A 15289-nucleotide genomic window follows, 5' to 3' on the forward strand; every position below is an offset into this window, starting at 1 on the left:
CTGCCCTGTCCAGTCCTGTCCTGTCTGTTCCCCCGGCCCTGTCCTGTCCAGTCCCGTCCGGCCCTGTCCAGTCCTGTCCTGTCTGTTCCCCCGGCCCTGCCCAGTCCTGCCCTGTCCAGTCCCGTCCGGCCCTGTCCAGTCCTGTCCTGTCTGTTCCCCCGGCCCTGTCCTGTCCAGTCCCGTCCGGCCCTGTCCAGTCCTGTCCTGTCTGTTCCCCCGGCCCTGCCCAGTCCTGCCCTGTCCAGTCCCGTCCGGCCCTGTCCAGTCCTGCCCTGTCTGTTCCCCCGGCCCTGCCCAGTCCTGCCCTGTCCAGTCCAGCCCCGCCCCTTTTCCCAGTCCCCGCCCCCTCCCCCCCACCGTCTCCACGCGCGATCTCGCGCGACCTCCCCCGCGCGCCGCGTCACGCGGGGCCGAGCGGCTGCGTCACCGCGGCCCTCCCGTGACGTTCACGCTTCCCCGGCGCGCCCCGCCCCGCCGCTGTGAGTGACGGCCCGCTCGCCAATAAGAAGCGGCCGAGGCGTGACTGATGCGGCGCGCCGCCAATGGACGGCGGGAGGGGGCGGGGCCGCGCGGGCCGGGCGGGCGGGCCGGCGGGCCGCGCCTGTCAGCGGGGCGGCGGGATGGCGGCGCTGTACGCCTGCACCAAGTGCCACCAGCGCTTCCCCTTCGAGGCGCTCAGCCAGGGCCAGCAGCTCTGCAAGGTCCAGGAGAGGGGCTGGGAGCGGGTTGTGAGGGGGCGAGGAGGGAAGGTCTGTGAAGGATCTTATGGGGGGCAGTTTGGGAGGAGACTGATGGGAGAGGAGTCTGAGGGGGGCTGTGAGGGAAATGGGGGGTGATCTATGAGGAGATTTGAGGGCGTGGGCTGTGAGGGGATTTGGGGGGTGTCTGAGGGGTAAAGGGCCTCCTGGAGCATTGTTTGTGAGGGAGGGCAAGCAAGGGACTGTTTTAGGGGCTCTGGGGGCTCCTAGGACTGAAGATAATTGAGGGGCTGTTTGTGGGGAGATCCTGGGAGTATTTATGAAGACTGGGGCCTTGAGGTGTCTATTTGGGGTCTGTGGGTGGGCAGTGGGAGGGTGTGGATGAGGGCCTGGGAGCTTTGGGGGGGTTTTGAGAGGCTGAGGCACGGGGATAAAGCCTGGGGGCTGTTAGGGGAGTGTGTTGAAGGGCTTCTCAGGGAAGCTGTTTGTCAGGAGTACCTGAGGCACTGGAGGCAGTTTGGAGGTGCTGGGGGTGTTTGGAGGGTGTTGGAGTGGAAGTCATGGGGTTGTTGTGGGGAATGGAGGGGAGGTGGGAGCTGTTCCTGAGCAAAGGCCTGGGAGGATCTGGGCATATTTATGGGAGGTCTGATGGTATCTTGAAGGAGTAAGGTGGGTTTTGGGGACAGGCTGAGGGGACGGGGAAGAACAAGATCAGGGATGAAATAAGAAACAAGGGGCAGGAACTGGAGTAGCCTGGGATCACTGAAGCTGGGACAAAGCAGGTGAATGTTGGCAAAGCTGGGATGGGAGTGCGACGAGAGGTACAGGAAACTGGTGAATACCTGAGGCAAAGCTGTGTGTTCCTGCCCCGGGAGCTGGGGCCACCCCTTGACCCTGCTCTGTGGGTGTGAAGCACAAATGAGCCCTGGTGATGGATCTCAGTTCATGCCTGGCTCACCTGTGACACATGCCATCCCCATCACCCTTCCTCTTCTCTCAGCATGACTGTACAGGGAGGAAGTGTTTGCATGTATGTGGATGTGGTGGGAGTGGAGGACAACAGGAGATCTGGGATTTGGGGAGCAGCACTGCACCTCATGGAACACTTCTGTTGTTGCAGGAGTGCCGGATTGCTCATCCCATTGTTAAATGCACTTACTGCAGGACTGAATTCCAACAGGAAAGGTAAATGCTTGCTGAAATGGGGAGATCCATGTTTCGTGTAGAACAGTCACACCTGGGGAACCATAATGCTTCCACACCATCAGTGACTGAGCCTTAACCTGTAGATTGTTGCTGTGGAAGACTTGGGGGGACCTTTGGCCGCCTCCAAAGGTCTGCTGGGCGAGTTGGAGTATCTGCAGTGCACTTGGATTACACCTTTTGCTTGGGGTTTTTTTTCAGTCAGAGCTCAGATTCATCTTCCAGGGAAGGATCTGGGTTCATCTTCCCATGAGTTTTCCTCTTACCCGGTGTCTGGTATCCAACATTTATTTCCTGCTGTGTGTCCTTTAGCTGGGCTCTTGTCTTTTTGCATTTTGACAAGTTGTGTAACTGTCAGAGGGAGGATTGCTAATCCCAGAGCTGTATGTGGCCGTTGTGTGGGGTGTTCCTTCCTGTGTTTGTTGGACAAATATACTTCTGTCCTCTCCTGCCTTGACCTCCAGAATGGAGCCTGCCCTGATGCTGAATCACTCGTGCTGCCAGTTAGTCAGTGATCAAATCCTGTGTATGTACGGACAAAAAACTGGTGTCATCTGGGCATGCTGTTTTTTGGCCATTTATTCTCAGTCAGATGGGGATAGGAAAAGCACTTTGGTATCTGAGTCCCTAGGGAGGTTGAATCCAGCCTCATCACCAGAGACAGAGCCGAGGGGAGGCTGGGATCCTAACCAGGGATCCTGGGATCTGAACCAGGCATCCTAAACAAAGGTTTCATTTGTTTCATCTGTTGAAATGCGTTAATAAAATGATGTGTCCTTCTTAACAGCAAAACCAACACGATATGCAAGAAGTGTGCTCAGAATGTGAAGCTCTATGGCACAGTAAGTGAGCGGGGCTCAGCCTCTCCACCCTCTTTTCCTTTCATCTCTCTTGTCTTTATCCTGCTGAAATCCAAGAGCAGTTTATGGACTGGCTTGGCTGTAAGAGCATGACTGGTCAATAATATGGGTCACTCAAGCGTGAAGCTTTGACTTTCTCTCCTTCTTTTAGCACAAAATAGAGCTTTGCATCGTTTGAGGCCAGGAAATGATCTGTTCGATACCCAGTAGACACAAGAGTGTGCTTACACAGACTGAGATTGCTGCAGGAAGCAGTGATAAATCTTTATTTCCTGCTTGCCTGAAATCTGAAATAGAGATTTTGATTGGTTCTATTTTGGTATTAGACATTTTTCTAAAGATTTCACAGCACCTGATAAATGGTCTGAGTGCCATGGCTAAATACAGTTAGCTGGAGACCAGGGATCCAAATGGAGTTTTGTGTCCTGGATCAGCATTATACTCTGCTTAGAATAAGGAAATAGAAGTTTGAAATTATGGGGAGAATGGGAAGGAGCGGTGTACTATTGTAGTTAGAAGGCTGTAGCAGTTGTTCTTGTTTTTTATAGCCAAAACCCTGCCAGTACTGCAACATCATAGCAGCATTTATTGGAAACAAGTGCCAGCGTTGCACCAACTCAGAGAAGAAGTATGGCCCTCCTCACTCGTGTGAGCAGTGCAAGCAGCAGTGTGCATTTGACCGGAAGGATGACAGGAAGAAGGTCAGTATTTGTGTAAAAGAAGGCTGAAAAGTTAAAAGGGCTGGTCACTGTGATCCTCTGTTCATCTTCTTTACATCTTCTGCAGCATTTCTGATAGGACAAGGGGGAATGGCTTCCTGCTGCCAGATGGCAAGGGTTAGATGGGATATTGGGAAGAAATTCTTCCCTGTGAGGGTGGTGAGGCCCTGGCACAGGGTGCCCAGAGAAGCTGTGGCTGCCTTATCCCTGCAAGTGTTCAGGGCCAGGCTGGAAGGGGCTTGGAGCATCCTGGGATAGTGGAAGGTGTCCCTGCCCATGGCAGGGGGTGGGACTAAGTGAGCTTTAAGGTCCTTTTCAACCCAAACCATTCCATGATCCATGTCTCTTGGTTATGAAGTGTTTTTCTAGAGTTGAGCTTTGCCCTGGTTTAGAGCTGTTTGGTCTTTGAACCCCTGTGTGCCTCTGCCAGACCTTCTGAGAAAGATCTCTTGACTTTGGCCCAAGAGCTGGCAGAGGAGCAGAGACCTCTGAATGAAGTGTGAGGTGCTATTTGGGGAGAGGGATGGGGAGTGATATTTGTTCCATAGCCTGAGGAGCTACAAGTGTCATACCTCCACCAGGAAACACCTTCTGTGGCTTCTGTACACCCTTTGCTTAAACACCCTGAGTGCTCTGTAGGAGGTGTGTCTTTCCCAGGCAAAGTGTAAAGATCTGTTGTTCGGGATGCTACACTGATAATCCCTGCCCTGCTGAGCCTCCTGGAGCAGACACCCTTGCTGTTTTGGTCTCCAGTGGCTGCCTGTCCATTCAGAAGATTCTTTTTGAGTCCCTGCTTGTTCATATGTGACCCTAACCTTGAAACTGCTTCTTGTCTTTTCTGTATTTGCTTTGTGGGCAGGAAGAAAGACCAAAACTTCTTTCTGTCTCCCCTTCCAGGTGGATGGAAAGCTGCTGTGCTGGTTGTGCACGTTGTCCTATAAACGGGTCCTGCAGAAGACCAAAGAACAGTGCAAACACCTGAGCAGTTCTTCCCGAGCCAGCCTGCAGGAGAAGGAGCAGTTCAGTAGGCTCAGCAGTGGCAGCCACTATAACAGGTAACCTTGGGGAGGGCTTTGGACAGGGTCTGAGTTCAGGAGGATCTGGCTAAGTCACGCTTTGCTTGTTTGCAAACCTCACTGTGCTTGGTGCAGCCTTGCGCTTCTTAGTGATCCAACTTACTGAACTTGTACACAATGAAAGCAGAGTTGCATTTGTAAAATTTAATGATTAAAATGCAGATTTTAAGCAGGAGTTCTTCACCTACGTGCTGCTCTGACTCATTGTTTTCTGTTTATTTTTAGTCTCCAGCTACTCTTCAAGGAATGATTTTTTTATCATTTTAGCCCTGGGAAATACTGTTTTAATAGGATCAAAGTGGGTGGGAATATTTATCTGCCTCTCTGTCTTAGACTGAAAGTCATTCAGGTTCTGACATACAATTTCCTCATTTTTCTAGCCAGAAAACCTTATCCACGTCTTCCATTCAGAACGAAATCCCAAAGAAGAAAGCCAAGTTTGATGCCATATCTGCCAATGGTGACAGGTGAGCCTGTTACATGGGGAAATTGTGGGCGGGTGGCTTTGTTTGCTGAGTTTATATAAGACAGAGTTGTGTGTGAATACCTTATGCTAGAGCAGGGGCCTTGGGCTTTGAGACCTCAAGGGGCTGCCCTAGAACCTGACAGCCCAGTGCTACCTGGAATCTAGACATAGGTTTGAAGAGGAAAAGAGTACTGAGCACCTGTACCTGCTCAAATGGAAACTGATGTTTGGCTGAACTCCCCAACAGTCAGGAGAACTGCAGCCAGACCAATTTTATCCTCTCTCTGCAGTCACAGGGAGAGAGGGGCTGGTGAGGTCTGCAGGTTTTGTGCTTTGAGGTCTGTCAGACTGATCTGCAGGGAGAGGGAGAACCTCAGAGGACAGGAGAAGAGAGACAAGCAATCAAACAGCTTTGCTTGAAAGGCTGTGGACTCCCCATCCTGGAGGTGTCCAAGGCCAGGTTGGATGGGGCATGGAGCAACTTGGTTTAGTGGAAGGTGTCCCCTCCCATGGCAGGGGGATGGAACAAGATGGTCTTTAAGATTCGTTCCAGCCCAAACCGTTCCACGATTCTCTGATTTTAGGAAAGCATCCGACCCCATTCTGCTGTCACACTTGATGCTGAATCATGTTGATGCCAGCCGCCTGTGCAGCAGAATGGGAGTCACTAGCAGAAACAGGAGATAGAGATGGATTTGTATTTTTATGGTCTTGTACATGCATATTTTCATTCCTGCCTTTCCTCTCTGATTCTCAGCGTTCCTTCCTCTCCCGAGATGCTTTGCCCCCTTATCCAGAGGGCCCCGTCCACGTTGGCGCAGTGGGCTGCTTCCCAACAGACTCTCGGGGCCCACCATTGTCCTGTTGCTCAAGGCATTGACATCCTGAAGTGAGATCACCTGTTGTTTTCTCCCCTCCCTCCCTGGGAACTGCCTCATACACGGGCACTCTCCCTCTCAATGGATCTCTTTCTAGACAGCAGGGATTTGGGAGCATGGACCAGAGCATAGTTAGTGCCAAAGGGTTCATTAAAGCCACTGGTAATTAATTATTCACTACCTGCCTTGAATGTCTCTGAGATCACAGATCTCTCCTACAGATACTGTTGACACCTTGTCACTGTGAAGTGCTCCCATGGGAAATGCCCCATCCCTGGAAGTGTTCTTGGCCAGGTTGGATGGGGCTGGGGGCAGCCTGGTCTAGTGGAAGGTGACCCTGCCCATGGCAGGGGGCGGAACAACATGAGCTTTAAGGTCCCTTCCAACCCAAACCACTCTGGGATTCTATGATTCTATGAAATAGAACTTTAATAATTTTATAGGGCAGTGGCTCCCACAGAGTGGTCTGAAAGACCTTTTATCATCTGAACAGCATTTTCAATTAAAAGCTGGAAAAATTTAAGGACTAATTGTGACTTAGGAGCTGTGGCTGAGTGCAGAGGGGTTAGAATTCAGCTGCCTTGAGTGCTGGTGGATCCGGAGGAGAGGATGGAAACAGGGCCCTGGTAGAACTGGTGCAGCCCATCAGTACCTGGTGCAGCTTTCCCTCTAGAGAAGCGGCTGCTCTGGGCTGTAGGACAGTACCAGGTGTTTTTATCTCCTCAGTAAATCCTGGGCTGAGATCGCACACCTCATTGTAACAGCCCTGCTGGCTTGAAAATACCCAAAAAGCAAAATGTCCTGTTCTCTGGGTTGGTCAGCCATTTGTTTGGAAAACAGGAGCATGTAGTGAAGGAATCAAGGGCTTTCCTTTTGCTCTCATGTCAGATGTTGCCAGTCTGGCTCCTGACAAGGCTGTAGGCCTTGCCACAGGCTTTTTTTGATGAGTTCCGTAACAAACCAAGTGTAAATTTAGCAACTAAAGAGCTTCAGCAACGTGCAGCAGAAAAGGCAAGCTCCAGCTGCCTTAAACAGACGCATGACTGCGTGTCTTGAGTGGAATAATAATGGGGGTTCCTTAAGTGTGGGTTTGGAGTTGCTGAGGGTTCTTTTATGAGGGTGAACCCCCCAAACCCTCCCCTTTTGTACAACTACCAGATTGTCCCTCCCAGAGTCACCTTGGTGTCTGGGGCACAGCCTGAGCGTGGAGTTAAGGTCTGCTGCAGCACAAGGGTGTTTGCAGCAGCAGCAGAGTCTGGAGTAAAAGTGACGCAACCAGCACCTCCTCTCTGCTGAGATCAACCCCAACTTCCTGTACTCTGTCTCCTGGCTTCAGCCAAAACCTCTGGTGTAGCCCTCAGCTGGGCAAAATTTGGGCATGTCTGAGCTCAGTTACTTCGGCAACACCTTCAGTCAGGGTCCAGCTTATCTGAAATGATTGCTTCTTCTTGGATATGGTAGAAATTCCTTTACTGTGTCGTACTGAATTCCCTCTGTGTGTTTTTGTTTATGTATTTCAGAGTGGTTGTTGCTCACAATGGCTATGATATGTGGACAGGATGATTTCCAACAGTCATTTAAAGGGTGGTGTTGAATGGTTTGTTCTGGATGAGTTCTGGGAGGAGGAAACAGCTCTGGTGCTGCTGCACTGGGAGTCGTTTTCCCTCCCAGTGACTCGCAGCACATCTTGCAGCAGACCTGGCCTTATTAATCCTGCTGTGCTGCCAGTGCCCCTCGGTCCTGTGCTGCCCAGCATGCTGGCTTCACCTCCAGTCCCTGGAGCTGGGCTGGTCCTGATTTGGGCAGTCTTGGTGTCCCCATCCTCTTGTGCCAATGCTGGCGAAGTGTTCTGACTCTGCAGACAAGCGCACTGCGGTCCCTTCTCCTGTCACTGCAGACAAGGTGCTAAATTGTGCTTGTAACACCAGGCAGCGACAGCACTGCTGGCAGGGGGAGAGCAGCGGTGCCTCAGGATGCTCAGCAGCAAAGTTCATTTGTAAAAAGATTCTCATTTGCATAGGAAAGTCTTGGCACAATTTAAAGCTCTGTGACTTGGGCTGTACTGCACTGTGTGGAGGATGTTTTTCATAGAATTTCAGAATGGTTTGGATTGGAAGGGACCTTAAAGCTCATCACATTCCACCCCCTCCAATAGGCAGGGACACCTTCCACTATCCCAGGTTGCTCCAAGCCCTGTCTGACCTGGCCTTGAACAATTCCAGGGATGGGGCAGCTACAGCTGCTCTGGGCACCCTGTGCCAGAGCCTCACCACCCTCACAGGAAAGAATTTCTTCCCAGTATCCCATCTAACCCTGCCCTCTGGCAGTGGGAAGCCACCCCACCTTGTCCTGGCACTTCAGGCCCTTGTTACAGGTCCGTCTCCAGCTCTCTTGGAGCCCCTTTAGGCACTGGAACAGGCTCTACGGTTTCCCCAGAGCCTTCTCTTCTCCAGGCTGAACATTCTCAGCTCTCCCAGCCTGGCTTCAGAGCAGAGGGGTTCCAGCTCTTCGGAGCATCTCTGTGGCCTCCTCTGGGGTCGCTCCAGCAGCTCCGTATCCTTCTGACGTTGGTGGCCCAGAGCTGGAGGCAGCTCTGCAGGTGGTTTTTGTCTAAGGTAAAATGTGGATGGTCATTCAGTGCCTGGTCTGTGCCTCTTCACACCAGCCTGACTTGAACAGCAGAATCTTTAAGCTTGGCATTTGCTTTGCCTAATTTCAGCCATTTAACAGGTGTGGAGTTTAAGGCAGTCCATTTGGTTTCTGTTCCAGTCAATAGAGAGAGGCAGGTGCCTTGGGAGCAGCTCCATTTTTGTCCTCTGTCTCTGCTGAAAACAACGGGAGCTCATAATTTCCTTTAATTAGCGGTGTGCATTTCAGGCTGTTCAAACATGGAGAGCTCATGTCCCCCTGACCTATCCCAAGGGGCTGGATCTTGAGTTTATTTGTAGAGGAAATGGCTTTTTTTTTTTTTTTTGGTTGGTTGTTTAATTCTTGATCTGTTTGTTAAAGGAAAGCAATGACTTCCATTTGGCAGTTTTCCTTCGAATTTTGGAGTCTTAGGCTGCTTCTGTAACATGGGGTTAAAGACAGAGGAACCTTTCATTGCTGATTTGTCAGTCTTTTTAAAAATACAAAAGAAGAAAAAAAAAATCTGCTTCTTTAATGCACCTTAATACATTTGAGGGGGCATTTTGCAGCAACTGAACAGGAAAATACCTGCCTGGTATTTTATACCCCCAGGAGGAGATCTCAAGCCGGCTGTTCCCCGCTGGCAGATGCAGAACCCTCGGAGCCCTGCGGACGGGTGCTCTGTGCAAGGCTGGTGACCATCCTGTCCCTTCCTTCTCCCCACTGGGTGGCAGGGCTGGCTCTCACCTTCCTGGCTTTGCAATGTGCTGGGCAGCAGGAGCTGCCAGGCAGGGAATTTTTCCTGCTGGAGCTGCTCTGGGAAATGGGGACATCTCCTGGCACTCTTTATCACCCCAGGGCATGGCAGGAGGGAAGCGTGCCTGGGCAAAGGAATGGTGTGTCAAGGGATTGTTTTCAGCCAGAGGGAATCAGTGAGGAAGCCTTTTTTTCTCTGTGGAGGCTGTTGGCTGTTTGTTTTTTTTTTTTTAATTTCTTTCTCTCCTCCCCGGCATATTTGCACTGAGTGGGAAATTAAAGCTGCTGTTAGTAATGTGCTTGCACACAGGAAGGTGCTGGAGCACCCACCATCATCTTGCACAGCCTCCACTTGGGAAAACTATTTGGGAAAGTTTTAAAATGGAGTTGTTCTGTGCTTGTGTGTGGGTATGAACCTCTCTGCCTAGCACAGAGCTGGATCCAGTGTGCCCAGAGAGCTGCCACATCTTACTGTGGGCTCTGCTGTCAGCATGTTTTAGCCATGCAGGGCTCTCCTGCTGCGGTCTCCTGCAGACCCTCAGTTCTGAGTTTTCCTTTGCCGGGTTTTCTCTCCCAGTGCCTCAGGGCCATCCTCTGACTCTCAGATCTGGGAAGCTGCCTCTGCTTAGTTTCCCTCTGTAGATCCCCAGCACAGTGGGGGAAAGAGCCTTTTCTCCTGCCACATCCTTACTAATGAGTCCCCTCAAAGCAGACTGTGGTGCTTTTAATTAGAAAATGGATCATTTCCAGGTGCTAGAGGAGACCCCATGTGAAGTGAGCAGCAAGTACTTTCTGCCTTAGGGTACAGGTGGGGGACTCGGAAGTTCAGAGGTAGAAACATCCTCGAGAGAAGCAGAATTTTGGGTTCAGACTTCTTCTAGGTGAAGCTTTGTTGTCTTATTACTGTTCGGTTTTTATACAGCAGTTGCAGGTGTGTGTGGCTGGGAGGTGCTGCCCACTTAGCATGAGGAGATAAAAATCAGTTTTAGGGATGGAACAGAAGGCAGGGAAAAATCGGGTGGGCTCCCTGGGCCTGTAGCTTGTTGTATCTTATGATCTGGCATATTCCTGTAGCGCAGGACTGCACGTGCCTGCCTGGGTCACTGGGTGTCTCGTAGGGAGGTTTGTGATTTACCAGTGCAGCAGTGACTCATGCACAGGTAACTCTGCAGATGTTTGCTTAGATTTAGAATACCTGGTGGTGTACAGGTGATGTGCTCAGCTATTTCTCTGTTTTCCTGGAGAGTTTTTCCTACTCTGAAATAATGAAGCTTCTACCTAAATTGCTTTATCGTGGCAGAATCAAATTATTACAAGGTCCAGTATGTTTTTTACCCCTTTTCCCTGCTCAGGACAATTTATCTGGTTTTTGCTCTGTTTGTTGAACTTGGAAGTTATTTGTTTCTCTTTCATGTCCCCTCCTTGCCAGAATGCTTGTTTACATTCAGTGGGAAGTTTTGCAGTGCATCCAAGGACTGCTTGTGAGCAAAGAGATTTCCAAAGGGATGCGTAAAGTTTAATTATCTCTCTGATTGCTGTCTTCAGCTCTTTGGTTTGAAAAAGGATCATGAATGATCATGAAATGATTCCCATTCTCCTTTGAGTGCATCCGTGGGAGTTTCCCTGCCTCAGTGAAGAGGAGGGTTTTGTTGAGAGCCTCTCCCTGTTCTTTGCTGCAGTTTTTCTCCAGACCTCGCCCTGGACTCCCCTGGCACTGACCACTTTGTCATCATTGCCCAGCTGAAGGAGGAAGTGGCTACTTTAAAAAAGATGCTTCACCAGAAGGATCAGATGATTTTGGAGAAGGAGAAGAAGGTACAGTCCTTGGCTTGCTTCCCCCCAGCAGGCTGACATGTTCTCACAGATCACACTCTGACACAGCCTGGCTTTTCATCTTGGAGTTAACATGTCTGGGTGTTTCCAGGCTGCCTCCTTTCCAAAGCCAAAGAGGTTCTCTGGACCCACCCAGGAGATCTCATTTCATAAGGGGTCATTTCCTGACCACTCTCTTGGAGACCTCTGTGTGTGGGGAAGACTGGGAATAAACATGCTGTTGCTTGGAGAAAATACAGTGCTGGCCCTTCCTGTTGCTCTGTGCTCTCAGTGACACAGTTCTGGTCTCGTTGCGGTCCCCCAGCACCCCCAGCATGTCTGTGACCTCAGCCAGCGGTCACAACCTTCTTTAGAGGCATTTTCCATGGCAGGGGGGTCTGTGGTGAGGGAAGTCATTTCCTCTTCAAGCTCACTTGCTCCTTCCTGGTTTCTGCACAGATCACAGAGCTGAAAGCCGACCTGCAGTACCAGGAATCACAGATGAGGGCAAAGATGAACCAAATGGAGAAGACACACAAGGAGGTCATGGAACAGTTACAGGTGACAGCATTTTTGGTTTAATTTGCTGAGCTGTGCTGTATCCAGGAGTGACCAAGGACATTCCTGAGCTGTGTCCAGGAGGGACTGAGGACACGCCTGATCACAACACCCCGTGAGCTCCTGCACACAGAGCCCTGCTAATGCTTCTCAGCCCTGTCCTACAGCCTCTGTGCTGCCAGGAAAGCACCTCCTCAGCTCTGCACTGCATCCCAACCACTGTTTACACCTACCTTGCTGCTCTCTACTCAGGCTCACACTTACTCTGTTGTAAAGTGCTATGTTGTATCCCTTATGGACTAGATGGGAACCATCAAACTCATTTTACTTACTGTTGAAATCAGGTTTGAACCTGTTTCTCTAGTCTGCAGAACCTTTGTCAGCTCTCTGCACCTCTAAATCACCTCCTTGTGATTTGTGTGAGCAGTAACCAGAGAGAACAAAGGAACAATTGGCAGTTCTTTTAGCCCTGTATCTCTAGTCCAAATAAAGAAGTCCCTGAGCTGATAGAAGCAGGGAGAGCAGGATTCTTGTCATGGCTGTGGAAACACAGTAGACTATCAGCATTAATAGCTCGAGCCACCGAAGGGATCAGGTCAAAGGGGAAGAAATCAGACACAGAAATGAACTTTGCACCCTTTAATTACTCTGGGTATATAAAGATCTAAAGCCCCAGCAATGAGAGGCGGGAGGGGATGAGACAAAAGGCTTCTGTTGCCCCTGAGGAAACAGCCCCTCCTCCATCCACACACACTCTAGGGAAGTATCCCGGTGGAGGGCAGGTTTGGAGCCTCCAGCTGCTGTCAGAGTGTCGGTGAGAATCCCTTCACAATGCACATCCTTCTGAAGGCTGGAATGTCGGTATGTGGTGAGGAGAGGGCTGGATGTGCTGTTTCTGAAGGGAAAGGAGCATCAGATCCAGGAGCAGGTGTGCCCCAGCCACCTCCCTCTCTTGCAGCTTTCCATGTCTGTGCTCAGCTCAGGCTGGGACTGCCCTGAACTCTCTGGTGTCCAGACATTTTATTTCTGCTGGTATTGGTTGAGTCTTTGGAAACCTTCAGTGATTGCAAAATCAAAGTTCAGATCTCTCAGTGTATTGTAGGTGCCTTGAACTGTTCATATGATTAATTTTTTGAGCGGGCTTATGGGTTTTATTATTTTGTCTTTGTCTTTTCCTGTGGGGCTGGGATGGGAGAGCCCTCTGTAGGTGGTTTGAGGTGAGCTCAGCATCTGCCCCCCTTTCCACCTGCGCGCGGGATGTCAGCAGCTCCTACACAGGGATCCCAAGAGCTAATGATGATCCATGCCGTTAAATACCCATTTTCCCCATTTCCAGGCCAAGAACAGAGAACTCCTGAAGCAAGCAGCTGCCCTGTCAAAAGGCAAAAAGCCTGAGAAGTCAGGAGCAATAACCTCCCCTTAAAGCCAAACCCCCAACCTGGGAGCTTTCCTCAGCATTAGCCAAGGAGTCTGGGAGGCCTGCTGGATCGCTGGAAGCCAAACCCTCTGTGTTGTCGCTAGCCCCGTGCTGTGGACTCCACGGGAATTCCTGATGGGTGTTACTTCCGACAGCATGCTTGAGCGTGGCCGGTTTCGATCCATGGGGAGAGGTCCCAGCCTTCCTAAATCCCCCCTGAAGTACTGTTTTCTGGAAGAAATCTTTTCCTAACCAGTTGCTACCACTGCCAGCCCTTTCCATGAGCAAACAGGAACCTGCTGCTTAGTGGCTCCTTGCTGGTTCCCAACCTGCTGCTGTGTGGCAATTGCTGTGGCCAGTTGTTCTGCAGATAAAATGGGAGCTGCGTGTGGTGGGAGCTGGATTTTTTTTCCTTGAACTGTTTCCTCTTCAAAAGAGAGCTGCGAACTCACCAGCCCAACAGATGTTCCTGGAAGGTTGTGCCACTGCTGACAATGGTTGATCCAGCTTTTTGGAGATGCTTCCAAAATGGGGGCCATGTATTTATCTTGGAAAATTTTTATGTTTTGTTTTTTCTTCTTTTCTCTGTCAACTTGGCAAACCAAATTGCCTGGTTTTGTGTTTCCTTGTTTTTCTGATGAGAGCTTTTGGGTTGGGAGCCAGAGTGGAATGATACAGCCCCCAACCCACCCAGAATTCCACCCCCAGTGCCCTGGTTACGTGGTGACATCTGGGATTTCGATGATTTCTGCAGCTTGGTGTGATCAAGTGTTTCTTACTCCATTTCTTTACGCAAAGAGTTCAAGGCTCGGATATTCCCTCTCTTCCCCCTTTCCCTGCCCCTTCCAGATGCAGGGGCCAGGTTGGCTCCAGGAAAGCACTTACTCAGGCAGCGACCCGAGCCAGGGAGTGTTTTTTGGGGCACTCCAGGGATTTTTCTCACTGCTGATTCCAAACCAGCAGGATCAAAGGGCTATGAGCATTCCCTGTACCAGGGGTGTGCTGCCCTGAAACAGCATGGCCACCACTGACCCTTACAGCCAGGCCAGCTGGGGTAGGTCCCCCCAAACACCTCTTTTGAGGTGGTGGTGATGGATAAAAGCACTTGGAGGGGGAGCACCACACAACTCCAGGCTGGCAGGAGCTCCTCGACATCCCGAACTCTGGTCAGGGAGTGGAGAAACATCTCAGGGCTTGGAGACCCCCAAGCAGGGGCTGAAGGTAGGTAAGAGAACTCATGCTTTTGCTGCAGGATGGCTGCTCCATCAGGGCTTTGATGAAGCTTTTAACTAGAGCTTGTGATTATTTTTTTCATCCTTTTGTTTCTTATTTGTTTCTAAAGTTGATTTTACTCAAAGGCACTTTCGTGGGATGATGTTGGCTTCTGGCACGGAAGGAGCATGTTTCATTTGACACTGCCATGCATTTCTTTTTGGCTTTTCTAAGGGACTTTTGATGTGAAAACAAGCAAAATCAGAAATTGTTACACTTTGCCTGAGTGTGGCAGCAGGAAAAACTCACCCAATTTTATACTTTTAGAAAATGAAGTGCATTGGTGGGAGTTTTTTTAACTGTGGGCTTTTGCTTTTTTTGCTTCCCTCAACATACAGAAATAAAAAGAGGGAGAAAGGCCCTGTAAATACTGTTCAGTTGGGTTTTTAATCGTGATAAATTGCTCCTGCCGTCGCGTAGCTGATTTGTAGCACCAACATCGTTTCTTTGTATGTTTGTAATAATGAGATTTTCAAGGGATGCTTTGATTTGTACAAATGACACCTGTAAAAGTGGTTTTAAAAATGCCTCATCTGTGGCTGATACTTTGTTTGCTTTGAAAAGGGTAAAAACGAAAACAACCAAAGCACCTTTCCCTGCCTGGAGCTGATTTATCTCCTGCTCTGGGGTTGGGAGTTATGGGAAGGAGATGGTATTTTCCCATTGTTTGCTTTGTTCCTACTTTTCTTTCTATCTTTAAATCCTCCCATCAAGCCTGTTGCTAGGATCTTGGTTACTTAGTTACATCCAGCTTCCCAGGACCCATCCGGCTGTATCCGACAAGATTTATTCCTGATCTCGGCAAGGGGAGAGAGAGACCTGCTCTTTTGGCATGGAGGTTTTCCCTTTTCCCATGAGATTTCCATGAAGAAAGCTCAGCTGCCCCTTGTCTTTTTCCAAAGAAATCTCCGGAGGTCCGGGAGTCCAAAGGGGTTTTAGCTGTGAC

General features: G+C 50.2%; 1 protein-coding gene across 2 annotated transcripts; it reads left to right on the forward strand.

The window, feature by feature from the left end:
* Positions 1-583: 583 nt before the first annotated feature.
* FAM76A (family with sequence similarity 76 member A) lies at positions 584-14875 on the forward strand. 2 transcript variants are annotated; one of them, XM_032132471.1, is made up of 10 exons: positions 584-701; positions 1819-1883; positions 2689-2743; positions 3310-3462; positions 4378-4535; positions 4937-5023; positions 5780-5911; positions 10964-11099; positions 11556-11657; positions 12991-14875. In XM_032132471.1, exons 1-10 carry the CDS (start codon positions 621-623, stop codon positions 13075-13077), a joined length of 1056 nt encoding a protein of 351 aa, XP_031988362.1. In that variant the 5' UTR covers positions 584-620; the 3' UTR covers positions 13078-14875. The 2 variants fall into 2 exon arrangements, with proteins under 2 accessions (XP_031988362.1, XP_031988363.1); XM_032132472.1 differs by lacking the exon at positions 5780-5911.
* Positions 14876-15289: the final 414 nt, after the last annotated feature.

This window comes from Corvus moneduloides, chromosome 23 (assembly GCF_009650955.1).
Source record: "Corvus moneduloides isolate bCorMon1 chromosome 23, bCorMon1.pri, whole genome shotgun sequence".
In the NCBI taxonomy this organism is placed as follows: Eukaryota; Metazoa; Chordata; class Aves; order Passeriformes; family Corvidae; genus Corvus; species Corvus moneduloides.

Coding starts and splice junctions, on each gene's coding strand:
- FAM76A (XM_032132471.1), top strand. CDS start 621: ATGGCGGCGCTGTACGCCTGCACCAAGTGCCACCAGCGCTTCCCCTTC. Junction 1,884..2,688: donor ACTGAATTCCAACAGGAAAG/GTAAATGCTTGC, acceptor CCTTCTTAACAG/CAAAACCAACACGATATGCA. Junction 11,100..11,555: donor TTTTGGAGAAGGAGAAGAAG/GTACAGTCCTTG, acceptor GTTTCTGCACAG/ATCACAGAGCTGAAAGCCGA.